At 39.9% G+C, this 26,308-nt stretch overlaps 1 protein-coding gene across 3 annotated transcripts in view; it reads left to right on the forward strand.

The window, feature by feature from the left end:
• The window catches only part of frem2b (FRAS1 related extracellular matrix 2b), a 58,179-nt gene that overhangs the window by 28,920 nt on the left and 2,951 nt on the right, over positions 1-26,308 (forward strand). Inside the window, exons 4-19 of one of the 3 annotated variants that reach the window (XM_062419727.1) lie at positions 1,481-1,711; positions 5,415-5,540; positions 6,242-6,493; positions 18,721-18,870; positions 19,756-19,965; positions 20,066-20,263; positions 20,367-20,531; positions 20,870-21,052; positions 21,144-21,274; positions 21,408-21,563; positions 21,803-22,106; positions 22,299-22,430; positions 22,658-22,989; positions 25,370-25,566; positions 25,685-25,794; positions 26,143-26,270. In XM_062419727.1, coding sequence (XP_062275711.1) covers positions 1,481-1,711; positions 5,415-5,540; positions 6,242-6,493; positions 18,721-18,870; positions 19,756-19,965; positions 20,066-20,263; positions 20,367-20,531; positions 20,870-21,052; positions 21,144-21,274; positions 21,408-21,563; positions 21,803-22,106; positions 22,299-22,430; positions 22,658-22,989; positions 25,370-25,566; positions 25,685-25,794; positions 26,143-26,270 — 3,005 coding nt within the window. Of the gene's footprint in view, positions 1-1,480; positions 1,712-5,414; positions 5,541-6,241; positions 6,494-18,720; positions 18,871-19,755; positions 19,966-20,065; positions 20,264-20,366; positions 20,532-20,869; positions 21,053-21,143; positions 21,275-21,407; positions 21,564-21,802; positions 22,107-22,298; positions 22,431-22,657; positions 22,990-25,369; positions 25,567-25,684; positions 25,810-26,139; positions 26,271-26,308 lie in introns of all 3 variants that reach the window. The other 2 variants (XM_062419726.1, XM_062419728.1) reach the window with 2 other exon arrangements.

Below are 26,308 nucleotides of genomic sequence, written 5' to 3' on the forward strand. Positions count from 1 at the left end.
TGGCTGCACCACCAAGGCAATTGTAGAGGAAACTATATGGTTTTATTTAGAAACATGCTACCTAAATTTTACTATACATGCTTCAAAAACACATCTGCAGCCTTTCCACTGCAGGTGCACTAACAACCAATATCCTGTCCCAGTAAGGTGGTATCATCATTTGTAGTTTCCCCCTTTCTTTGCTGCAGTGAGGGTAGGGGAGCAAAAACAACAAAAATGGTTTTGATTAGGAGGCATAAACAGGCTGCCAGATCAGCCTCACAATCCAAGCCGCCCATCTGCCTCAGTGTTGCAATGAGCGACTGAGCCCAGGCCAGTGCCTTCTCATGAAGACTGGAGATATTTCCCCTTGCCCAGCCCTGCCTGTGTGAACACTGATCAGAGGAGCCCACTGGTGGTCTGCTGCTTCACTGGTCAATGTGCACAGTGCAGGTGGCACTCAGCCTCAGAGTGACTGCTGTGATGAGGGCCATCCACTCTAGGCATTGTGCAGGAGATAGAGTTAGGAGCAAATCATAGTCTCTCCTCTCCTAGCTTTGAAGACTGCTGATTTTTCAAGCTCCATTGAGCTTGACCATTTCATCTCAGCACATATGGGCAAGAGCCTTTTCCTTCTGTCTGTACTTGCATATCAAAGCCCACTTTTTATTTTCATCAAAGAACAGAATGGTAATTTTCTCAAAAACCCAAACTCATGCATTTGTCAATCTGTGGTCCATTGAAGATCTTGTGTGTAGTACCGATGTGATATTCCAGTTTTTCTTTCTTTTTCTCTTCCTCCTTCAGTTGTGAACACTTTCTTTAAAAAAATTTAAAGAGCTCCTTTTCCAGAGTTTTATTTTATTACTCAGTAATTTATGTTTTCCTACATTTGTGGCAGCATGTAGGATTGACTTATGGTGTGCAGCCATTTCTTTCTATGTACTGCCACACTCCTGCTGTGTATTGTGTGGCCAGTTTACAAAGACAGTGGAGAGGCTGTGTGACATTTCACCGGCTCTAGTGCTCATGCTCAACAGGAATCCTTCCAGTGTCACAACAATAGTAACTGTGGGCCCCATCAAACAGCTCACATGCTGAAGGTCATACAACGCAAGTCAGCCTCCAACCACTGCTGCTGAGACCAGACTGACATGAGGGATAATTGGCTTTATTCCCATCATGGCCATTCAGAACACTTTAGGGTGGGCAACTGCAACCAGTGGATTGGAATATATTGAGGGGTTAAAGCTACGGGGGTGTGATATTTTTCTGGTTTTATAACAGATGCAAAAAAACAACAACAGTAGAGCAGTAAATCTATCTTTAAGATAATTTATAAAACCCTACAGTTATAGAGATATTCACAGAATGCAAGGACACACAATCTGCTTATTCAAAGATAATTACCAGTTCATTATCCTTTGTTGCTGATGTATGTAATTTTCACAGGTTTTGCAGATTTCTATGATAATAACCTGTTTTTTCTGTCCTTCATAAGGTATTGGCACCAAGGATGGCACTGCAGAAAAGGACAAAGATTTCCGGGGGAAATCTCAGAAACAGGTGCAGTTCAATCCGGGCCAGACCACAGCCACCTGGAAGGTCCGGATCCTGTCAGATAGCGAGTATGAGGTGTCAGAGACCTTCCAGATCATTCTGTCTGAGCCTGTGATGGCAGCCCTTGAATACCCAGAGGTCGCTACTGTGGAGATCCTCGACCCTGATGACGGTCAGTGATGATTTCACTTGTCAGTAGCACTCATAAAACTCTCTCATATATTTATTATTCTTGTCTAAATTGAGAAGCCTGCCAAGGAGCAACCTTACCATAGTCATGTTTAGTTACAGCCAATGCAAACCCAACATTTCCTGCTTCATTATTTCATATTAAAAACTTTTAAATGACTAAATAACAGGAGACTTATTGTGAAGAACTTGTAGGAAATGTGTTCTTCACTGCATTAGTGGAGCTTTGTTAGTGGTGCTAATCCTCTATAAAAACAGGTCGACGCAAAAAGAAATGGAAAATATTTGGAGCTCTTTCTCCAGTAAATGAGTTATAAATAATGCAGAGAGGAATAGTACAAGCAGAAACGTCCACAGTGATGATGAGGATTGATAAGCAGGTAAACTGTTTGACTCGACTAACCCAAAACAATGGAAAAATACCATAATGTTAGCAGAGTGGGCGCGCTGTGCACGGAGCAGATGATGATATAAATAAATCTTTCATGAGATGACATCAGCTCATTTTGAAAGTAGAAAAAAATCATTGGAAACCTAGTTTTCAAACCAGTCGGAAGCCAGTGCTTTTTACCTCACCCTAACCCTAACCTCATTATCTGACACTTTGGCCATGTTTAATATGAATATCTGACATTGTATCATTATATATATGACAGAAGATAAGGAGAAGCATTATAGGTTCCTTTTAAATTAAGTCCACCCTAAATAAACTATAACCTAAAATGGTAGAACACCTAGGTATTACAAGTAAAGCTTCAATGGAGTTCGAGAGCAACATTTTTCAGCCATTTGAAATATCAGTTTGAGTGTCTGTCTGAGCGCTGGACCTGTGCAAAGCTAGACGGCAAGTTAACATCCCATGAGTCCTCCAATAACGACACAAGGCTGGACTTTTCTTGTATTTTACTGAAGTTTCCTCATTTGGTATCTCTTTTGTTTGTAAAACTGAAATATTACAGAGATAAGAACATAAATCAGTATACAAACATAACATATCCATAGAGATGGCACGTATCATACTCATAATTACATAAATGCACAATTCTCACCAAAAAATAAAGCAGGACTCTACTCTATAAAAACCCAGGTCAACTAACTGTTCCACAACAGTTATAAGTCAGTCCATTTATGAACAGAGCTAAAGTCTACTGCTGTAACTACTAGCTAGCAGCGCATGTATTACAAAACAGAAAAGAAACATGACATTCCTAAAAAATGCCAAACATGTCAGATAATTATTTATTAGGCTACTTACAGACAAATAGTCTCCAAGGCAGAAGCGTATCATAAACACGTTCAGCAACATGTGCTCACTAGTCTGTCTTTCCTGTCTGTGTTCCACTGAAGAAGCAGCTAAACTAGCAGGAGGAGAGCTGCAGAGCTGCCATTAAAAAACATGGAACAGAGCGCTAACTCTGTCACTGTTTCTGAGACCTGACGAACAGAGCGCTCACTCTGATGCTGTTTCCAATAAGAGACAAAGCACTCCCTTTTTAACTTATTTAACTAATAACTTAATTAACTTATTAACTAATTGAACTTAACTTTAAAGGCAGCACATTGAGTTTGATGTCACCTGTCTTGAATCAAAGAGTAACCCACTTTTTTAAACATATGTTCAACACTTACTTACTTACAGACATCAATTGTAGATGACAAAGATATCAGTTATATTTTGAATAAGAGGTGCAATTTTGATGATCGACACACCATTGACAAACTACGTTGCCACTTTGATTGCAACAAACACAGCACAGTTACATATCCCTTCTCTGGGGCTAAGAACTAACTGCTAAAGAGAATACAATAAAAAGTAGGTACACTAAAATGATGGACAAGTCCTCAAAGTAAGTTACATTTCAAGGAAGGAACATCATTTTACAAATCACTGTAAGAGTATCTGAAGGTGGGTCTTTTTTCTAGCAGTAGAGAGTTCATTTGGGAATACTTCAGTCATCACGTCTGCTGTTTCATGTTCTGGGGATTGATCGTGGAACTGCTCCTGTCTAACTGCCTGAGGACATCAGAGTAGTACAAGATTAATTCACATGAAGACTGAAAAGTGAAAGGAACTAATGTCTTGAGTCCAGCTTAAACGTGAAAATACATAATGACAAAAAGCAAACCAATTTTAATGGCAGTATTTTCAGCAGATAAACAAGGTCAAAAAGACATGGAGATAGCCATGCTGACTTCCCTTGCATGTGAAATAATCATAATGTAAATATGGGAGAAGTGCTACTGGAACAGATGACAGTGTTTCTGAAAACAGCTTTATAGAGTTCAGATAGAGAACTGTGGTATATAAATATGGATAACATTTCTCCTCATCCCATAGGGCTTCATTGAAGGAATAGGAAGAATTTGCTGCCAAAGATTTATGCTAATTAACATGCTCAGCTAGAACTTTGTCTGACAAAACATCAGTCTCTGGAGGGAAATCATCAAAACTGTTAACTATCTCTCTGCAAGATGTCAAATTCTATTTTTGTTTACTTACGCCTTAAGCAGACTTATCCCTTCTGCAGCCATATGTCTATTATCCTATCATTAAACAGTTTATGGTTTCTAAAGTTTTAATGTATTTTAAGGTCAGATACACTCTGAGGACTCTATGTAGTTTTCATTTATTTCACTGTAAGCACAGAAATGTCATTGCCCAGGGCCTGCCACCATGCAATGTTGAAAAATCTATTTTTTTCAGACCAGAGTGAGTAAAGTGGCTCAGACTGGAAACAGCTACAAGAAGCCAAGAGTAGCCGTATCATCCTATTCAATTGTTTGCATGGTCCTCAGGATGGGAATGGACGGGTCAAGTACTGTTGACTTACCAAGGCCTTGTTAATATGTGCAACAATGATGCTCACAGAGAAAGGTACAAAGCTTCTCTCTGAGCTCTGTAGATTTCAGGGTTGAAATGGTGCAAGCTCATTATCTTTTTGATTGCCATACACAGCTTAAAGAGGGAAGGAGATAAAGAGATGGAGAGCTGCCAGTAAAACTGTCAATTAAAAAAGAAGAAGAATGCTTTAACGTGCTTCTGCTTGAAAACCGAATTAACACACCTTTTTATTCTTGCCAGTTTATACAGACAGTTAACAATAGACTTCTTAAAATATATGAAATGAAACATTTTCCATATCTATCTGTATCATTTGCTGGGTCAGTAACCAGTGCTGTCTCTTTCTTTGTTATGTTGTGTATCAGTGTTAGCTGACCATTGGTTGGAATATTTGCTGTTGATGAACAAACAGTAGATAGTGGTTTTTGATAAAACATGATGAAAGCACCAGCCACAGAGAAGTAATAAGGACAGTCACTGGTCCCAGAGCACAAGTCTGCAAGTCTGCAAGCCTTGTTCTACTTATCATATAATATATATAATGATATATATATATATATTAATTATAATATATATATATATTATAATTAATATTGTTGTTATTATTATGCTTTTTATGCAAATACTACCAAATATGATTTGATGTCCTGAGGCTTCCTCCTTTTTTTTCATCTCTGATCATTCAGATGAGATCAGTTCACATTTAATTGCAAGAGAACTGATCAAACACAAAAACTGGATGTCAGATAATATTTAACACTATGGTATTCAACTCATATAACATTAATGTGATTCGTCAAAGTGATGATCTGATATACTGATGTTTGACTTTCCTCTGATACAGAGTCAACAGTGTACATTCCCTCAGCTGTGTACAACATAGAAGAGGACATTGGTGAGCTGCTTATCCCTGTGCACAGGAGTGGCGATGTCAGTCAGGAGCTCATGGTCATCTGCTACACCCAGCAAGGTAAAGCAAGTGTTGAATGTCGAAGTGTTGAAGTTTAAACTCTAAATTATGTGTATCTTTAGGCACAGATATGATGATTCAAGTGACAAAGAGTAATGGGGAGCGACATGATAGTTATTCCTAGTGCTCCTCTCAATTCAATACTCATCATTCATTCTCATCAGCTTTCTTCTTTGAAATTGGTCCTTGACTGTGCAGATAGCAGCAGTAGCAGATGGTGAATGAAGTGAAGAAATTCACCTGCTCACTGTTTGAACAAGTTTTATTCATACGCATCAAAAGCAGGTGCAAGGTGACACATATGCATATATGGTCTTTCATTATGGACTCAGTGACAGCTGTTCAGTTGTCACATGATGTAACCTTTAAAACTAGAGAAAAATTGAAGGCAAAAGAAGTTCAACGTTGGATTAAAGTGTTTCTCCAAATGACAAAATGCAAGTCCAGATTGAAGGTTTTTCTTGATTTAGGATAAGCTGTTTTGCTATGATGTGTACACAGAGTAAACAATTGTTATTGAGTAACCAGATAAATATTTCCTGGCATCATCTCAGTCTTTCAGTGATGCATTCAACTTTCTTCATGAAAAGCCAATTTATGGGTAATAGATATTTATATTTATATACAACTTTTTAATTTGAGAAAAAAAAGTATAATGTATATTAACTTGCTTTCTTCTCTTCTGTTTTATGTCCACATAGTTTCAGCCACAGGCACAGTCCCCACCACAGTGTTGTCCTACTCTGATTACATCTCCAGGCCTGAGGACCATCACAGCATCCTCCGATTCGACAAGGGAGAGGTGGAGAAATCCTGCCGAGTTGTGATCATCGATGACTCGCTGTATGAAGACGAGGAAAGCTTCAATGTCACCCTCAGCATGCCCATGGGGGGCCGTCTGGGCTCAGAGTTCCCTACAGCCAGAATCACTGTCATACCCGATATGGATGATGGTAAGATCACATTTCACCAAGCATCAATTGTGAAATGGAATGCAATTGGTGTCAAGGAGTCTGTGAAGGTACACATAATTAAAGAGCTTTGAATATGATAGTTCCTTGAGATATAGCATCTCATTTGGGGTCAATGGGGTCCTAGAGACAAAGATAAGAAGAAAAAGAATTGGATACAATAACCTAGATAATAAATCAATTACATCAGCATAAAGAGCTATTGAAGCAGTTGGTCTGTGCTATAAGTAGTGTAAATACACACTACTTTAAATTAGAAGCATAAACAGGTTGTTTTAAGACAAGAAGAAAGAGGTAATAGAGCTCAGAAGAAGAGGAAGAATATTCCAAATGGATGGAGTTTTGCATTGGAATGACCTGCGTCTCACTTCTTTGAAAACTTTGGGGAAAAACAAAAGGGCTATTGCATGATGAACCAGTAAAATTGCCTTCTAGATTTAGGCTGCAACCAATTAAGTGATTCATACATGATACAATGGTGAGTTGTGTATAGACAACTTAAAACAAACGTAGATAGAAGGAAGGAGGTAAAGAGAATTATACTCAAGATTAATGGGTTTTGATTACTGAATCACATGTGGTGTAAATAGAAACAACTTTTCTGTTCTGTTCCAGACCTCACGAAAAGGCAGCATGAATTTGTTTCATGGTTAGAGGGGCCTTTATCTGAGCTTGTTGGAGGTATTACTGTATTTGTGCAATAACTTGTTTTATACATGTACTTGATGGAAATTAGTCTTAAAAAGTGGAAACTGTAAGTTGCAATATTGCAAACATATATCATTTTTGCTCTCTCAGGGGCCTGTTTTCTGCCGGTGCAAGGCCAGCACCAGGCTAAACACAGCCTTCATTCAGAGGTGCTAGTCTTTGTTTTTGCGTCTGTGCCAATCTGGTTCTTTCCTGGCACTTGCGCCAACAAGGAAGGAGAGGCACAGCTGAGGCTGGTTTATGCAGATTAGGCGCCGCAGTGTAATTTTGGTGCTCATTTTGGCATGAAATTGAGTTTGCAATAATACCTTCTCACACCACCTCTTATCACAAATGCAGACGTAGGGCAATTTTTGTGGCTTCATTTGGCAGAGGCACAAGTTCACAGACATCTCCAAAATCATAAAGCACCTTTCATTCATATTAAGTTTTTGCCCCTTTCAGTTTGCTACACATTTTTCATCTACTGCAGATTGACATGAGAATCAAAACACAATTTTTAACTACCAATAACATAATCCAGGTGAGCTGAATCCAATGACCTAAAATTCAGTTGATTCTGTTGAGTGAGTTTCCCACAAATTGCAGAATGTCGGATCTTTTCCATATTTATTAAACAGCTGTAGTCATCACACAGCAGCTGGAATGATACATGTGTTTAGTCTATTGTCTCTTATTTGAGAGGGGGGCTGCGCATCATTTTATGCACGGATGGCACAGCAGAGGTAACTTTGTTGATTATTTAAATCTTCTGACAGGACGACAGGATTGGTCAGGATCTACGGTGATTAAAGATCTGTATTTTCTAAACATTGGACTAGAATGCTGTTACTTATGAAGTGACAGCCGTGGCCTGAGGCATTATGTTCATGAGTTGTCAGTCCATCCCATTCTCTCAAAAATGCGATATCTCAGTAACACCTTGAGGGAATTTCTTCGAATTTAGCCCAAACGTCCAATTGGACTCAAAATAGACTGAAAAGGTTTTGGTGTGCCAAGGTCAAAGGTCAAGGTCAGTGTGACCTCACGTGTGTCTCATTCTCATGAGTATTACATTGCTGTAACACTTATATAATGAGTGAATTTCATTACATGTAGCACAAACATCCACTTGGACTCAAACATTTGTGAGCTAAGTCATTTCATCAGGATTATTTTTTGTTTCGCCATCTCTAGTCAAGTCTCAAAATATTGGCAGTAGTCAGTTCTACGGAGCTGCCAAAGGTTCACAGAGATTTTTTTTTTGCGTTCTCTCCCAAAAAAGATACATTTGTGTTACCTGGCAAAACATTTCTTCTTCCCTTCCTTCTGAGCCATATGTCTATTTCTGCTCAGCTGCCTGCGGCACAACACCCCAGTATGGGCCGGTTCATTGAATTTTTCTTTGAACTGGGAATTAAGTATGCTGACATAGTAGTACTGTTCAATAGGCATGGCTATGTTATTATTAAGAGTAAACTTAAGCAAATTCTTATATCAAGAGGTCTCTTAGAAAAAGCAGTATCTTAATCTGCAGGATGTCGTCAGTCTCATTTATGACCACCTGCACAGATGGAGATGGATATATTCTAAATGTAAAGAGTATGGCATCTGTGTAAGAAAAGAGCATGTCCACTTGATTATGAAAGAGCTGGATCCCAGATGGGTTTCTCTGAGGAAAAGGACACATCTCCAGAGGCCTAAAGCCCTGAGTTCATCATAGGAGTCTATATGCCAGATGAATTTTGCTCCCTTTGAGTTGTAATTCCACCTCTGGAGATATCTCCTTTTCCTTAGTAAAACCCCTCTGGGATCCAGCTCTTTCATAATCAAGCGGACATCCCTTTTCCTTACTTGTGTGTCCTGGGTTGCGCCAACACTTATGGTGAGGAAATTAAGACCAGGATCTACACTTATGCCAGATTCCATTCAGAAAAAATAGGGCCCATATTCAGACAGGTAGGCAAGCAGGTAGGCAGACAGAAAGCATGTGAAATGTGTGTTTGGGTTTTTTCTCCTGTGTATGCTTGTGCTTGTGTGGCAGTGTCTCCGGGGGAAAGCGTTTGAGTGTGTGAGCCTCCTTTCTGGGGGCAGAACCTTTATCTCATATCTGCAGGCTCAGACTGGAGGGCTGATAGTCTCCCATATCTCCCTGACGCCTCTTTGTTCCCCAACACCTGACGTCCATTCCTGAGTTCCCTATCGGTCTGACAATCTTCCGAAAGCACTGCTGTGAAGTCAGACTCTGTGATAGCAGGCAGGCTGTGGAGCTGAGAAACGGCATGATTGTGAAACTATTTTTTTCCCCCGCTTGAATCAAAACCTATTTGAAGGTAGATAATTGGGGTGATGACACACTAACCAATTCAGCATTTCCATTACCTAATTGCTTGGGTTAAATAGTGAGAAAATTATGGCCAGTAGAGTTTTGAATATAAATTAGTGTCATGGAGATTTAATTTAATCTTCTTTAACTGCTCAAATTACTTTAAAATAGTCTTCCTATTGTAGGAGACCACTCCATTTCCTGGTACGGTACATGCTGCTGAAGACTTCATAAAGATTTTTAAAATAGCAGTATTCATTTGCAACTTTTTTGAGCTGTTTCTATATTGTGTTGTGCTCATAGCAAGCTGACTAGCTAATAGCCCAGCCACAGAAAAAATGTGTTGATTTTGGTTGGTGATGGTTTACCTGGTGTTTGCACCTTTTCCTTCAGCATGCTGCTAAAATAAGCACATGAAGTAATAATAACCTCTATTGATTTAACGTCTTATTTCTCCTCCCAAGAAATGTATTTACAGGACAAAAATCATGAGTCTGGGAACCTGTGGTTAAGAGGTGTTGTCTTAGAGGCTGCAGCAGCAGCGGTTTTCAGACTGTGTAACAGGTTATTTTCACCTTCTATTCCCGTGGGACTTGAGGCAGACACACTTCAAGTGGATTTGTTTGACCTGCTTAAGGAAGGAGGGTACATGGTTGGAATGTTTTCTTACTGTAGCAGCATCCGGTGTAACTTGAGTGTGAGCACAGGGCCTTTTGACCTCTGCTGCTCCTGGGTATTGGCTCTAGACATCCAAGACAGCTGCTGAGACACACACAGTATAGGATGTACAACAGTCGGTCTTGATGGCATTCAAAAAGGAATGCTTCATCACACTTCATTTCCAAACAGCATTGAAGTCTTTATAAATGGCTCTCACTCGAACTGTGCAAGTCATGTGTAGAAATTGTCTGAGAGCTCATTGGTTTGAAACATTATTGATTCATGTCTATGACTATCTGACTCAGTCATATACAGTGCTATCGCTTGTCATTTACATTTAGGATGAGGGTCAAGGATGTTTGAAAAACAGGGAGGATGACAAATAAAGTGTATAGATGTCAGGAAGTGCTACATAAGATAAGATATGCCAACTTGTTTGCTTTGGATGTGGGCTCAGAAGACCAAAGGAAAAGAGTCAATGGTTTATGAAAATACTCCTTTGGTGGGACACAGTTTCTGGTCAGCATGTCCACATTCATGTGCATTACTGCTTTTACTACTACTTATCTTATCTTACAGCTATTAAGTAATCTATATTCAACTATATTTGTAGCCTAAAAAGTACATTCATTATAAAATATACCAAGAAATGTTTTCGCTCTACAGAGTTGAAACTTGCTTCTGCCCTGAATTAGAGGTCCTCAGTGTATTATCACACAGAAACAGGAGAATAGAGGAGTCAGTGCATCATAGGATTAACTCAAACTGACAACCAGCGTTAACAGTCTGTTTATTCCTGCTTTATCTGTAATCATGTTATAGCCTCGGGCTTTGCCATTATGGCTGAGTGACAATCATAATCTTCTTATGCATATCAGTTGTCAGAAAGCACCAAACTCACAAGGGTACCCCTGTACAGTATGTTTTTAAGCGAAAAAACTGCAGCATTCTTTTGTAGAAAGATCCTTTGTTCACCTTTTATTGTTCCTCTCAAAACCTGATTATTACTGTTTTCAAGACTTTCTTTTAAATTATGGAGGTACAAACAATGCCTGGAACTGTTGTCCGGCATAGTGGTTCTTTATTTTAATGTCACAATTACCTGAAATCAGATCAACTGCCTGAAAACACACAAAGGCATGCACATACACACTCACCCACACAATATGTGTGAAGATGGTGCAGCAACACCTCCAAAGTGTAATTTGGATTTGGTGCTGGAGGTGTTTAGGGTGCCTGCATCCACTGAATAAATGGAATGTGAAGAGTGGGGACAAAGAAGGTGGTGTCAAGTCTTCATATCTCCCTAAAAGAGGCGATAATGAAATGACTTGAGCACTGATGGAGGGGTAAATTGTAAATAGTTCTGAGGAAAGAAGAACAAGACCAATCTCCTGTCTGAGTAGAAAACAAGTAGAAAGGCTACAGGATATTAATTCCTACTTTCAGTTCAACTATCCTTCCAAGGTATTCAATTTCAGTTTGTAATCCAGGTTCCTTTTCTGAATTTCACTCCAGTATATGGGAGGGAGGCGAATGGGGGCATCACATCCTTCTTTGTCTTCTCTTTTGTGGAAGTAGCTGTTCAGTGTGTGTACATGGGATGGGGGAATTGGTGCCTGGCTGAGCACCTGTCCATGCCTGTGAGAGGTCTATGCTGGAGCTCCCCAGGAGGGCTTTCAGCAAATAGAAGCTTGTGCACTACTGATATCAGCAAAAAAAAAAAAAATCCTGTTAGCAAGCCAGCAAACCAGAGTACCACAATATAATGAAATTAGAAGCCACAGGGCATCGATGTTTGCACTCTCTACTCCCTGCAAGCACACAGTCCTGGCCACCTAGGTACAAGCCTGTGCAAGAAACTACACAACTGCAGCAGGAGGTGGAACTTGTATTGTCTGCCAAGGATCTGATGTTTAATTGACAGTTTATGGGAATCTAAATTGAGAATGTGTATATATATTTTACACTCAAGTTTGCTTCACCAATAACCAGTTTTGCAGACCTGTGCAATGGAAGAGAAGATATATTTTCTGTTTAACCAAAACATTAAGTTGACTAATTAACCTTCACCACCACACCTTCACCCCCAGAGGGTGTAATTAAAACCAGTTTTGTTTTAAATGAAAACCAGCAGACTCTCACATGACATATGAACTGATATCTGGAGCTCTAAAAGAGCTTTGCTAGCAACTGATCCCAGGTAGAAATATATTCAGAAAAAAGACTTAGTAGATGGGTTAAGTCTTGTACATTTACTGAAATGTGAATAATAATTGAGTACTGGAAATGTTTTGCAACTTATTTTGACTTAAGATGCATGTTTTAGTCTGCAAGCCCTGTGTTCATTTATAGAAGTGCACTCATGTTTTGTCTATTTATGATTCAGACAAAATTCGTTGTCAGTGTAATTTTATATTTTATATTATCACTGTGGGTTGCAGAGAGCTACTCATCAATTGTCTACTCATGCTAGCATAACTTTAGTAACACAATCAACCAAATTAGACCAAACAAACAAAAACAAACAAAGACACAACAAAACTTAATAAACTAAAAAATACTAAATATTCACAATATGGAGTGTGGATAACAGAGTCAGTGGTGTGTAATGTGCATGATTAGAAGATATGTGTATGGGTTTTGTTGGGTGCAAAACAAAACATAAGGGTAAACTAAAACAGCATAACTAAACCAAACCCAGGAGTGGCAAGAAGTCAGAGACAGAGTGATCTGTGCTGCAGCCAGGACTGAAATACCTGAGGGTGTTCCCAATCATGTTAACAATCACCTACAAAAGTAGAACAGGCAGGTGAAACACACAGCAAACAAAGGGTCATCACAAACCTAACCCAGGAGGTCAGTTGGATATGGATGTGTGGCCTCAGGTTGCTCTAAAGCTCCATCATGTTATTGGTGAGCACCAATATTAAAGGGATAGTTACCTTGGTGTTAACAGTCACAATTGCTGACGGATAAGACATTTCTACGTGCTCATGGTATATATTTTGATATCACCTAATGAGAGAAAGTTATTTAAAAAAAATGAGAGATGGAAATATCTGCATCATGAATACTAATGAAAAAAAGGTAGCTCAAAGTTACTTTATTTAGGTCCAATTTTCAACTGCTGAACTTCAAGTTTGTTCAGATGCAAAAAAAACAAACAAATAAACAAACAAACAAACAAAAACACAGTTGATATTCTGCACAAGAGTGGTGAGGAATCATTGTCTGTTTGCTGCACTTTCTACTCTGCTGATTGTTCATTTTGTCTGTTCAGCAACAGCAAGAGGAGTAGCTCCGTTGTATCCAGTCTACAATGACAGAGAAAGAGCTTAACAGCCTGCTTTTCCTGCATATCCACTAAGATCTTACTGATGACTTGGACATAAACAAATAGGTTTTGCTTTGGGAGTGAAAGGCACACTAAATACTTTGGAAATAAGCCTAGCACACCAAGCCTCACTCTGCTGCGGTGCTGTCTATTTGTATGTTAGTAGGCATATTGGATGTAGAGACTCTGTAATAGGGCATGAATTGATTCTCTTTTAAACCTTTAAAAAAAAAATTCACTGCCTGGTTGGTTGATTGGTTACAGTGAAAAAAATAAGGTCTGTGTCAACAGGAGCCAGAACGCTCCTTTTGAGTCGAACCTTTTTAGCAGCTTGTTGGCTGACCACTCCGCTAAAAAAAAAGACTATCACTAAGATCTGAAAGTACCCTGATGAGAAGAGGGAATGTATTTCTTACCATATTTTAGTTGCACAAAAACAGTGTAGGCTAAGGTGAGATTGAACATAGGTTGATATGAAAAAGTTCACTAGACTATTACGTAATCCAAAGCAAAACTCATTCCAGCGCTGCTGTCTCAGAGGGATAGTGTGAAGCCTGGCATGTTAATAGTCACCTAACATAACTCGCCCCAGACAGGTTTGTAATCATTTTATTATTTGGACTTTTTTTGAGAATATCAACTGACCATCTCAACAGATATGGCCCTTAGGGTGGTTCCTACTCTGTTTTCTAATCTTGAGATCCTGTCTTGGAGCGTCCCTGTGCAGTTTAGACCTTGATTGATTTTTAAATTGTTTTAGAACTGTGCTCACATGTTGTGTTTTCCTAAAATGATAAATTACCATGCAACAAACCACGCACATTAAAAAGAGATCGGGAGGAATAGAGAGCACAGCTCATTTTGCCCCCTGGTACCCTTACCCAGGATAATCCAACCATGCTATCTGAGGAAGCACATGAAACTGTACACACAGTGTATGAGTGTGCAATGGCAAAAACAACTAAATTGGAGAGGGCAAAGAGTTGGAAAGAAATCTAACTGACAAACAAATAATAGCATGGAATGATCAATTAAAATCAAAATAACAAGTAAGGGCACAACAGGAATGACACACAGAATATAAATGATAGCAAAACACAGCTTCGAAGGATAAAATAAACAACAAGAGGAGGTTATAATTTACAAGGTCAATAAAACATGAAAAGGGAGTGTGGTAATTAGCAGGAAAGTATATGTGCATGTGTGCAAAAGGTTATCTGATCTGTTTGTTGTTTATATATTATAGGGGAACTCTCCACACTGCCTAATGTACTATCATACCCTTGTTGTGTGTCACATACACACATACACACACAAACACACACACACACACACACACACACACACACACACACACATACACACTCTGAAGCCTTCCAAGGCACAAGATGCTGCTAACGCTGACAGTTTACCACTTTCTTTTACAGCAGGAACATAAATTATGAATACCCTTTTCTCTGCATTAAGATAAATCTCATGGCAACTTGGCATGTTAAGTTTACAAGCAGTCCATGCATGCTACAGTAGCAAGCATGGACAGCTGTCCTCAGAATACCTGCTATTTTCCCAACGGCAGACCATCTGTACATAAATGGCCACATCCGAACAATTTCCATTGTGGCTTTCGCCTGAGACGGGTTTAGAGAAACGTGTCCTTTCTTGCAGCGGTAATAGCTGTTTGATACTGACTCTGCATCCGGGAAAATGTTTTGGTGGTTGGGGGCGTAAGACATGAGAATACTTGTACAGCAGGACTCTCCTTGTGTATTTATAGTCTTGTGTCAGTTGCCTGTAAATTTTGCTCTGGTTCTAAAGGTATGATTATGAGCTGTTTTAAAGATGGGCGGGTCCTGTGCATGTGCTGTATATCCTGGATGGGGATGAATCCAGGGGGAACCAACGCACCCTGTCATTATGTCTCACCTGGATTCTCATTCATTCTGATATAAACAGATGTCCAACGTACTTAAGCAGAGAGGTGCTGACTTTCATCAACAGTCTTAAGACACTCAATCCAGAGCCTGCTTTGAAAATGTCTCTGTTTCTCACAATGGTTGATGATTATTATTGTAGATGATTTCTGTACTGAATATGGAGCTACTGTTGAATGCTTTTTGCTGCTTGAGAAAGATTCGTTGAGCAGGCGTTGGGTAAATGAGAATTTACCAGGGCTTAGTTGAATCTCACCATTAGAGAAGCCACTTAGCGCTGTGGGAATGTCATGCGAAGTTCAAGTGAAATCAAACAGTCAGTTGGAGTGTAGCAGTCTCCTCAGGGATGACTGTGTCTCTCCTTGTGCCTCTTTCTTTATTTTATGTTCAAAGGTACAGTATGCAACAGTAAAGATAACGTTCGCTTTTTGATTCTTGCATATTGCACAGTAAATTGACAGGCATAATTAATATATTAGGTTGTTCTTATTTCTAACTTGTGGTTATGTATTTATTATTTCTAAGAAGGAAAAATAACAGTAGTTTCTTTTTTTATCAGTATTTCCATTGTTATGTAACTTCAAAGACCTATCAAACCATGTGCCAACACAAATAAAAAATGTTATAAGTATGCTATAAATAATCTTATAAATTCAGAAACTTTGTTGTTTTTTATATGAATTAGAGTCATTATATTTTACATAATTTTACATTATATGTAGGTCTACATCTGGATCATCTCCACTTATATCCAGGTAACCTTACATGTGCTGTTTGGAGGTGTAGTCTGCTGCTGGCTCGGCTGATGAAATCCAGGAGCCAACGGTTTACCTTTCAGTTAATGGGCCGTAGCTCTTTGAAGCTCACTGTTTGCCTGCTTCACAAACCTTATCTGATTACTGGACTAGTACAACAGGGCCTGAGTCCCTGGCTGCCAACCTCAGGCTACTAGATCTGATTACTCCTCATGTTGGGGACCCAGTGCAGGCAGCCAAAACCATCTTTGTTTGGTTTCTCTGTGGGGAGAAATTCTGGCAGCTGCAAGCCTCTTGATGCCACACTCATTGTTCTGGCTGTGCTTTCAGGACAGATTAAAGCATAAAGGTTTGTGTCCTTTGCTTGCACTTATGGGTAATATTATTTCAGCCACACATATTGCAGCTCTCAGAACCACAAATCCAAAGGGTTTGCCTAAAAAGTCTATTTCCCTTTTAAAACTTGTCTTATCTTGTGGATAGAGAGATGTTACTGCCAAGGCAGACTATATCAAAATACAGTATGACATATCATTGAGACTGTATTACTTGGAACTATAATTATATAGTGCAAAATGATAAACAGAGGGTTTTTTTCCTGATCAGTAATTGTGCCTGGCAGCACTGCTGACTGACAGTTTTAAACAGTTAATCTGTTTCTTCCTTGGCTCCTTTACTTTGGTTTCATTTTGTAGCATATTCGGTCAATCAGTCAAGTTTATTTGCCACTTGTCATTATATAAAGTACAATCCCAGTGAAATGTAAGTTTATCAGTTTTTTTTTTAATTTGGGCATTAAAATAATTTAAATAGAACCAGAATAGTAACTGATAAATATAATGTATGATTTTTGGGGTCTTAGGCAGTGACCTCATTTAGGATTTTAGTGGCCTGATTATAGAAGCTCTTCAGCCTCTCAGTGCTGGCCTGGTGTATCCGGTAACTTCTTCCTGACCGCAGCAGGGAGAAAAGACTGTTATACAGGTGGTTGGGATCCTTAATGAGTCTCCTTGCCTTATTCTTGCAGCACCTGGTGTAAATATCCTTTGTGCCGAGTTAAGCACCACCTATTGTATGTTGAGCCAAACAAAGCACTCCTTGCAGGGCCTTGTGGTGCTGTTTCTGTACCAGGCAGTGATGTTTCTCGTCTCTTGGTGGTGCACAGGTAGAAATTCCTCAGTTTTTGAGGAAGTGTTTGGATTGGAACAGTCTCTGCCTTGCCTTTCTCACCACTGAGCCAGTATGCAGCACTCAGGTCAGGCCCTTGATGATGTAGACACCAAGATACACCTTCTGATATTAAAGGGGGTGTTTCTTCTTCCCAAAGTCCACTACCAGCTCTTCAGTCTTGATAAAGGTCTTTTCATGATTATCTGTGATCAGGCACACCGCAGCTGTGTTGTCAGCAAACTTGACAAAAGTGTTGGAGTCAAAAGTAGCTACATAGTTGTGTGTGTTTAGGGAGTTACAACAGTATGGATTTGTTTTTGTTCAGTTGATTTATCACTCAGGTCCAAATCCCGGCTCTCCTTTTTGCCTCACACTGTGTGATGAGAAACAGCTAAGTACTGCTTTGTAGGTGCTGAGCTCCATTGTCATGGAAACCACAACTCTTCCCATGGACCATCACCATTCACTTAATTTATTCATTATTTGGTCACAGTTTCTCTCAAAAGAATACGTTTTATACTGTTCAGTAGTTACTTCATAACAATGATGCATTTGATCAATTATAAGGATTTCTGAGCTAAAAATTGCTTCTTTGGATTGGTTTCAACACTTGGTTTCTCGGGTTATTTCTGTATTGCTATAATGGACTGTGAATGACCCCCTGCAGTTTAAGTCCATAAATAGTCTCTTTGGCAGTTCATACAGTGCTTCAGTAGCTTACTGCACCTCCCAAAGGGAACATTCACAGAGGTCCAAGCCCTTAAGCAACCATTTTACAAACAGCATGACATGCATTGTTGAGAGGAAACAGGGTCTGAAGGGGTTAAATAGAGTAACAGTGGGTGAGTTTGGCTGCAGTGGAATCTCAGCTCATAGAACCACTAATTGCAGTCAGACAGGCCTGGGCTGGCACATCAAGCTCTACATCCCCCAGACCTCCTGTCAGGCCTCCTGTCTGCCTCTCAGACCCATCACTATTAAAGTCAACTACACCAACAAGCTCATCCAGACCAAACTAGGAAATCAATATTAGCTCTGCCTTCAGGTTGCTTTTTGTTTTTTTAGTACTTGTAGATGGAGAAATCCCCCCCAAAACACCATTCCAGGAAGTTAGAAAGTGTTTAAAGGGTACAATTACAGCGTTGGCTACCTGTTGGTTTTTCAATTTCTCCTGTAATCAATGGTAATCTTCCAGAGTATGCTAGCTATTACAGATTCAACTCGGCAATTACACCAGACATTCAAATATCCTGTTTTGAAACAAGTAAAAGATGATTATGGATTACATCCTCCTGTGTGCTTTTCTTCATAATCTTCATTTCTTCCCCTGTTGTTCTTTCCAGCTCCCGTCTTCTACTTTGGCAACACAGACTACCATGTGGATGAGAGCGATGGCTTTGTGGAAGTGCAGGTGTGGAGGACAGGAACTGATCTTTCCAAAGGAGGAACTGTTACAGTGCGCTCCAGAAAGACAGATCCTGTCTCAGCTGAGGGTATGTGTCTGTGCAAGGCACCTTTCTTGGCCAGCACTAGTTAGTGCTTGGAGAAATGTAAACCATAGAAAACAATAGTCTTATGTCTTCACCCTGTCACTCTGTTTTCCTGAGCTCAAGAGTCCAAGGAGATGTTAACAATGGATATGTGGGGTGGATGACCTGGGGAATGTAAACATTGTTTTAGGTTGGAAAAGACAGGGCTTCACTGTTGGGCCGTTGCCTTGTAGGTATTGGATATGCACAGTGACGTGAGGATAATAGTGGTTTGAGTGAGGACAGAGCTTTAGGAATGCATTCTGATTGTTATGCATGTCGGTAAGTGCTCTGGACTTAAAGTCTGGTTACGATCTCCTCAAGGTTTCCCTACAGCCTCTATTATCTCCTGTCCCCAGGCAGTCCTCTCCCCGTTGCATAGATTCTTAGCATCTTTGCTCTTGCCTGCGTTACAGCCATTAAAATAACTAGCATCTAATCATATGCAGCATGATAGAAATGCAAGCCCACACTTACTCACATAACTGGGTCATAAGTACATGAGAAAGGCCTATGGGTAAAGGGTGAGCTCTCAATACCCAATCTCTTCAAAGAATGGCAAATGAATAACCTGTTTGCGCTCTGGGAGCTATCCAGTTTCTAGTAGCACTCCTTTTATCATGTAACAAATTCCAACTGTTCATGGCCATTGACCATGAGATAGAAAGCGTCATTTTGTCAGCACATGGGGTATATCCTTTCATCTTGCTCCCTGCCTGACATTCACAAATGAATTATCAAGTAACATGAGACCTGCTGTTGAAATAAGAGAAAATACTGTCCATTTATGTTATGTCCACTATATTCCATAAGCACTCTGTGCTTGACCTATATTGTGTTGTCGAGCAGCTGGTGTGGATTACGTGGGGATCAGCCGGAATCTGGACTTCGCACCGGGGGTCACCATGCAGACGTTTCGTGTCACCATCTTGGATGACCTGGGCCAGCCGGTGCTGGAGGGACCAGAGAAGTTTGAGCTGGTACTCCGGATGCCCATGAATGGCATCCTTGGAGAGCCGAACAAGGCTACTATCTTCATCAACGACTCTGTTTCAGACTGTGAGTGATTATCTTCATTGAATTTATTCAAGTGTTTACATTTAGTGATTTATAGTGATCGGGATCATGCTGATTTATGTGTTGAATTGTGTTGTTTTAGTGCCAAAGGTGCAGTTCCGTGATGCTGTGTATGTCGGCAATGAGAACTCAGGGCAGATCTCGGCTACTGTATACCGTAGTGGTGATATCAGTTACAAGTCCACAGTACGATGCTACAGCAGACAGGGGACAGCCCAGGTCATGATGGATTTCAATGAGAGACCTAACACCGACACCTCTATCATCACCTTCTTACCAGGTGTTAATAACATATCTGTTTGCTTACTTTTGTTGTCTTTACTTATAATAATAAATTAAAAGGACATTTTGCTTAATATATTTTCCCTTTACTTTTTTCTCAGGAGAGATTGAAAAGCCTTGTGTTCTGGTGCTAGTTGATGACACAGAACATGAAGAAGAGGAGGAGCTGCGTCTTGTGTTGGGAAGGCCCAAAAGTGAATCTCCATTTGGAGCATCTATTGGGGGGCAGAATGAAATACTTATCAAGATAAAAGATGATGCAGACAGTAAGTATATGTGTTGTTTACAATAGTTCTGTTTCAAGCTACTGTTAGCATACTTTTTATGGTTATTAAAATGGTAAAATGATGGAGTAAATGTATGGTTTTAATTTACTCTAATGACATACATTTTGTTTATGAATAAAGTCAAATAATATTGGTGTGGTCTGTGTGTTGGTTTTAGCTTGTTCATCTGCATGTATCCAAATCTAATACATTGCCTTTATATGAATGACCACTGCAGGGCTTCATATTTGAAAAGTTACACACACAGATGCTTTAATCCATGGTATGCCACAGTTACAGTTTACTAGCATGATTTTTCTTATGTCATGCTTTCTCAGAGGCTATAATTAAATTTGGGGAGACCAAATTCAGTGTGAATGAACCAAAGGAAAGCGGCCAAATATCTGTGGTGAAGATTCCAGTGCTGCGTGTTGGAGACACCTCCAAGGTTTCTGTTGTTCGAATTCACACCAAGGATGGATCTGCTACCTCTGGGGAAGACTACCATCCTATATCTGAGGGTGAGTGCTGCTAGACTGTGCTTTTATCAGAACCGGAAAGTTCTGAAGTGTGCTGAAGAAATGTTTGTGAAATGTATGTCTTTCTCTGCAGAAATCGTGTTCAAAGAAGGTGACACAGAGCACTATGTGGAGGTGGAGATTTTATATGATGGTGTTAGAGAAATGAGGGAGGCACTCACTGTGCACCTGAAGCCTGATGAGAACATGGTAGCTGAGACAAAGGTGAAAATTAAGCCAAATTTGCATATAATTTAACTGTCAAATGTGTAACTACCTGGCTGGCTATCACATTACAAGAGCAGCAATTTGCTCTACATTAACATCTTCTTATTTGCCCTTTCTTGTCAATCAACAGATGAGCAAAGCCATAATCTATATAGAGGAGACCAGCAGCATGGCAGATGTCACCTTCCCTTCAGTGCCCAGACTGGTTTCTCTCCTGCATTATGATGACATCGACAGGACCAGGGACTCTCTCCCTGTGGCTGGATACCCTGTTATTTGTGTCACTGTATGTCCCAACTGATAATAATCTGACCAATGAATACTTAGCAACTTATTTTTTAGTCATTAACTCTGCTAATGATTCATTTTGTGAAGCTTTTTGTCTCACAAGTGCAGTTTGAAAACAAGTCAATGCTATCAGTTAGATAGTATTTGACAGATGTGCTGCCTTGAGGGCTCATCAGCACTGGAGAATGATTTTAGCATGGATTTCACTGACAAGCATTTTATTTCTTTTTTTTTCAGGCCTGTAACCCTAAGCATCCAGACTATGACAAAACAGGTTCTATCTGTGTGAGTGAGAACATCAACAACACCCTGACCCATTACCGTTGGCTTGTCAGCGCCCCAACAGGCTCAGATGGCGTCACCAGTCCAATGAGGGAAGTTGACTTTGATACCTTCTTCACCTCATCCAAGCTCATCACTTTGGATTCAGTCTACTTCCAGCATGGTTCTAGGGTCCAGTGTGCCGCAAGGGCTGTGAATTCTAATGGAGATGAAGGTCTGGAGCTCAGTAGCCCCATCGTGTCCATCAGCATGGATGAGGGTGAGTGCAGCTTCTTTCCTCTTATGGAAATGGCTCAACACGATAAGCAGCTGCTGGCAGCGTTTTCCTCTCCCACTGCAGTACTTGCTGTTTTTGCTCTGACAGAAAACTAAAAGATAAAATAATTTTCTGTGGTGGATTTGTTGGGGGAAAAAAATGTTTGATGTTTTGTTTGTCATGGTGTGTATGCAGGAATGTGTCAGCCTGGTGTTGTAGGCACTGTGGGGGCTGAGCCCTTCTCTGCCAAGCTACGGTACACTGGAGCAGAAGACACAGACCACCCCAACCTCATCAAGCTAACGATCACCATGCCTCACATTGATGGTACATAAGAAAGCAAAATTTAGTGAAAATATTGCTTCTCTAATAAACTATCTCAAAACCAACAGGTTGTCATTTTGACACCCCTCCTGAGCGGGGCAATCTTGTCCAGTGTAACTAATCAACCAAATTATTTTAATAAGAAGCTACATCAGTTAGTTTTTCCTTTATTGATAATTTACAGTCTTTCACTTCCACTTTCTAACTGCTCTGTGTATATATTCCCTCAGGTATGTTGCCTGTAGTATCCACCAGATCCTTGTCTAACTTTGAGCTCACACTGAGCCCTGATGGTACTCGTGTTGGCAACCATCGCTGCTCCAATTTGTTGGACTATGCTGAAGTCAAGACTCGCTATGGCTTCCTCAATGAGGCCACCAAAAATCCAGAAGTGATTGGCGAGACGTCACCTTACCAATACAGCACTTCCCTCAGGGGATCCAGTACACTACGATTCTACAGAAATCTCAATTTGGAGGCTTGTTTGTGGGAATTTAGCAGCTACTATGACATGTCTGAGCTGCTCAGTGATTGTGGAGGCAACATCGGGACTGATGGACAGGTAAGGAACCCCACCTTTGAACTTCAGTTCACCTCTGACCCTATTTGTCATCACTAGACATGAGGTGCGAGGAGTCAGTTAATAAAGCTGAAGACCCCCTTGAGAGCAGGAATGTGAACTCAGCAGTTACTGATCTGCTTTGTCCTATAAAGTATTGCCCATTTTTATTCTAAAATCCTCTGGGATTTTCTATTCTAATCAATAATTTACAGGCATATGAAAACCTTGCTTTCTGACTTTGTTTTCCTTCAAAAATCCTAAAGTAAATACTAACCTGTAGAGGAGTTATCCATTATTGTCTGGAGACCCATGTCAACATCCGTAGTAATGACTAACCCGACACCCTGTTTCCTTTAACTCCCAGTAGGAGCAGTTATTTGTCTTGTCAAAGTGGCAAGTCAATGACCAGCAGCCTCATAAAAATCTCTGTTAGTCTGTTTTTCCATGTGCACAATGTGTTCTCTCTTAGCAGCAGCAGCTATTATATGTGGAACTGGAAGAGGGAGACGTTAAAGCCCTCTTAGTCCTCCTAACGCTCATGCCTTACAGCCTCTAACATTTGCATTCACCTTGGAAACCTACTGTTAGTTGACTTGCAGTTAATTAATGTAGAGTGTTGATAAAGGAGAGCTGAAAGAGTGCACGGGGCACATCGCATTGAAAACCTCCTCTACGCGCCCTACTGAGGATTATTAATTAAAGCCCTACAGCACTAGTAAATATATTTATGCTCTGAAGGTATATAAGAATGTAGTGTGTACTGGTTTGTTATTATAAAAAGGAGTTTCTCATTTTACATGTTTTCAGGTTTATATAATAGATAGATAGTCTCTTTTTTAGCACGACAAACCAACTGAGAACAAAGCCCTACAAATACACAACCATATAACAAAAAGTGTAAAAAGGGTAAAACCAACAATCACATACAAACTATAAATAAAACACAAGACTGATGACATACAAAACACAGAAAAAAAACCCAAAGAAAAAGGGTGGACAATTTGTACAATACACAAGGGCAAAGCAGTCACAATCAAGAAAAACAAGAGCATTCATTATACATTATATAAATAGCAAAGACATCACCCAGATGATGCCTTCACTCTCAACAAGTGTTGCCTGTAGCCACATGATGTAAATGTCAATACAGCAGTAATAAACGTGTCTTGACAAGAAAGCAGGCTGTTGCCGCTAATATTAATTCACCTCAGTCAGCAGTAATACCCTGAGGTCAGAGATTGTTCATATACATGCTCTGCAATAATTGGTCCGGACAGACTGCACTTCTTTATTGATTAGGAGCCATATTGATCAGAGATAATCCAATAATTAAAAAAAAAAAAGGAAAAAAAGAAGAATGATTTTGACCGTATATCTATTGAGACCTGATCAATAAATATCTTGCAATAAAGACTCTCTTCTTGTCTCTAGTGTCTTTTCATCATACGGTGTACATTCAGCTCTTATCTGTATGTAGATTTTGTTGCTATGGTTACTCTTGAACAGAGCAAAAGACGGTATGTAGATGTGTAGACTGAGGCGTCACAGGTTCAGTTTCAGGATCTGTAAGGCAGGATCAATGGAAAGAGAAACAGTCTTTGTTTGTAGGCACCCTGTGACCTGAGTGTACATCTAAGTGGACAGACAGGCTGAGAGGAGACAACTCTGTTCAGGTCGAGACCAGTGTCGTGTCAGTGTGGGGCTTTGTGCCCAGCTTAACAGCACCACAGGAATCTATTAAAGCCCAGCAGGTTGTGTCAGAGGGCCATTCTGCAAATCATTTCCCTGAGCTCTCAGCACCCAGAGGCATAGGCACGTCTCCACATGTACATAGAGCCGGTGCAGGCAGGTACCTCTCACAGGTCAGAGGAAAGTGCAGATACCACAGAGTGCTCCCTCTGAGGACTTTCACCACTTGGAATCCTTTGTGCATCTCTTTTTAGAGAAGAAAAGTTTGGAGGAATGTCCTTAACACATGTAAATAAGCATGTTTTGCCAAGTAAAAACAGCAATACATCATGATTTTGACACATTTGATTATCAATTGAAGTTCAGTACCTAATCTGTAATAAGAGCCCATAAACACATTAAATCTAATAGCTGTAAACCATCAAGCAAACATAATGATACCCCCTTGAAGTTATACAGTATGCTAATATTAAATTCCCTAATATATGTGTTACCATGTCCATTCAGTGTGTGGACATAATGAAGCACTACAGTATTCAGTACTGAACTTGCTTATATCATCTTTATTGACAGAATATTGTTCTTCTCAGAGGTGCTGTACATTCATATTTAAAGCTTGCTATTACTATATCAAGGCTGTTAAACTGTGAAGTACATATACTCTGACACAGTATGTTGGTTTTCACTGCAGGTGTTGAATTTGGTCCAGTCCTATGTGACCCTACGAGTTCCACTTTATGTGTCCTATGTCTTCCACTCTCCTGTGGGAGCAGGGGGATGGCAGCACTTTGACCTGCAGTCAGAGCTGAGGCTCACATTTGTGTACGACACTGCCATCTTATGGAGGGATGGTATCGGTAGCCCACCAGAGGCAGAATTACAAGGTAAGATTTAACATTAGTCTCCAACACAAAATTGAGGACTACTTTAAACTATATTTACACTCAATGAATGACGTATTGTAAATTAATTAAGTAGCCAAATTAAATCTATCTGTGGCTGTCTTTGCAGGTGCCCTGTACCCAACTAGCATGCGTATAAATGACCAGGGACGACTAGTAGTCAACTTCCGCACTGAGGCTCGATTCAGAGGCCTGTTTGTCTTTGGGCATCCAGGTATGTTACAGTATACTGTAGAGGTGTAGCAGTTTCTGAATTTTATGTGGTATATAATGCTGCTTTATGGAACGTCATAATATTTTGCATTCAAGTTTAAATAACCCACAGCTCTGAAAAAAAGAAGAAATTGAGAGAGGAGAAACAAGCTTTGCATGCAGTGCACTGTTATAGACCATGTTTAATGTAGAAGAGAATTCACTCAGCTTTTAGATGATGATTAATAATTTCACAAATGCTGTATATGATATTATTTGTCATATTGCATATTTAAAGCACTTACAGTATTTTAGTATTCTGATTATACTGGTACATATCATGTAATGTAATCAATGAAATTCTTATCAGCTTCAGCCCTCACCTCCATGGTCATGTGTCCGGACCACCCTGGTTTGACCTTTAACCTCAGTCTTGTGAGGAATGAGCCAACCTACAACCAGCCCATCCAGCAGTGGACATTTGTTTCTGATTTTGCTGTGAGGAAACATTTTGTTCTCAAAAGAGCAGTTTAACT

Source organism: Scomber scombrus, chromosome 5 (assembly GCF_963691925.1).
Source record: "Scomber scombrus chromosome 5, fScoSco1.1, whole genome shotgun sequence".
NCBI lineage: Eukaryota > Metazoa > Chordata > Actinopteri > Scombriformes > Scombridae > Scomber > Scomber scombrus.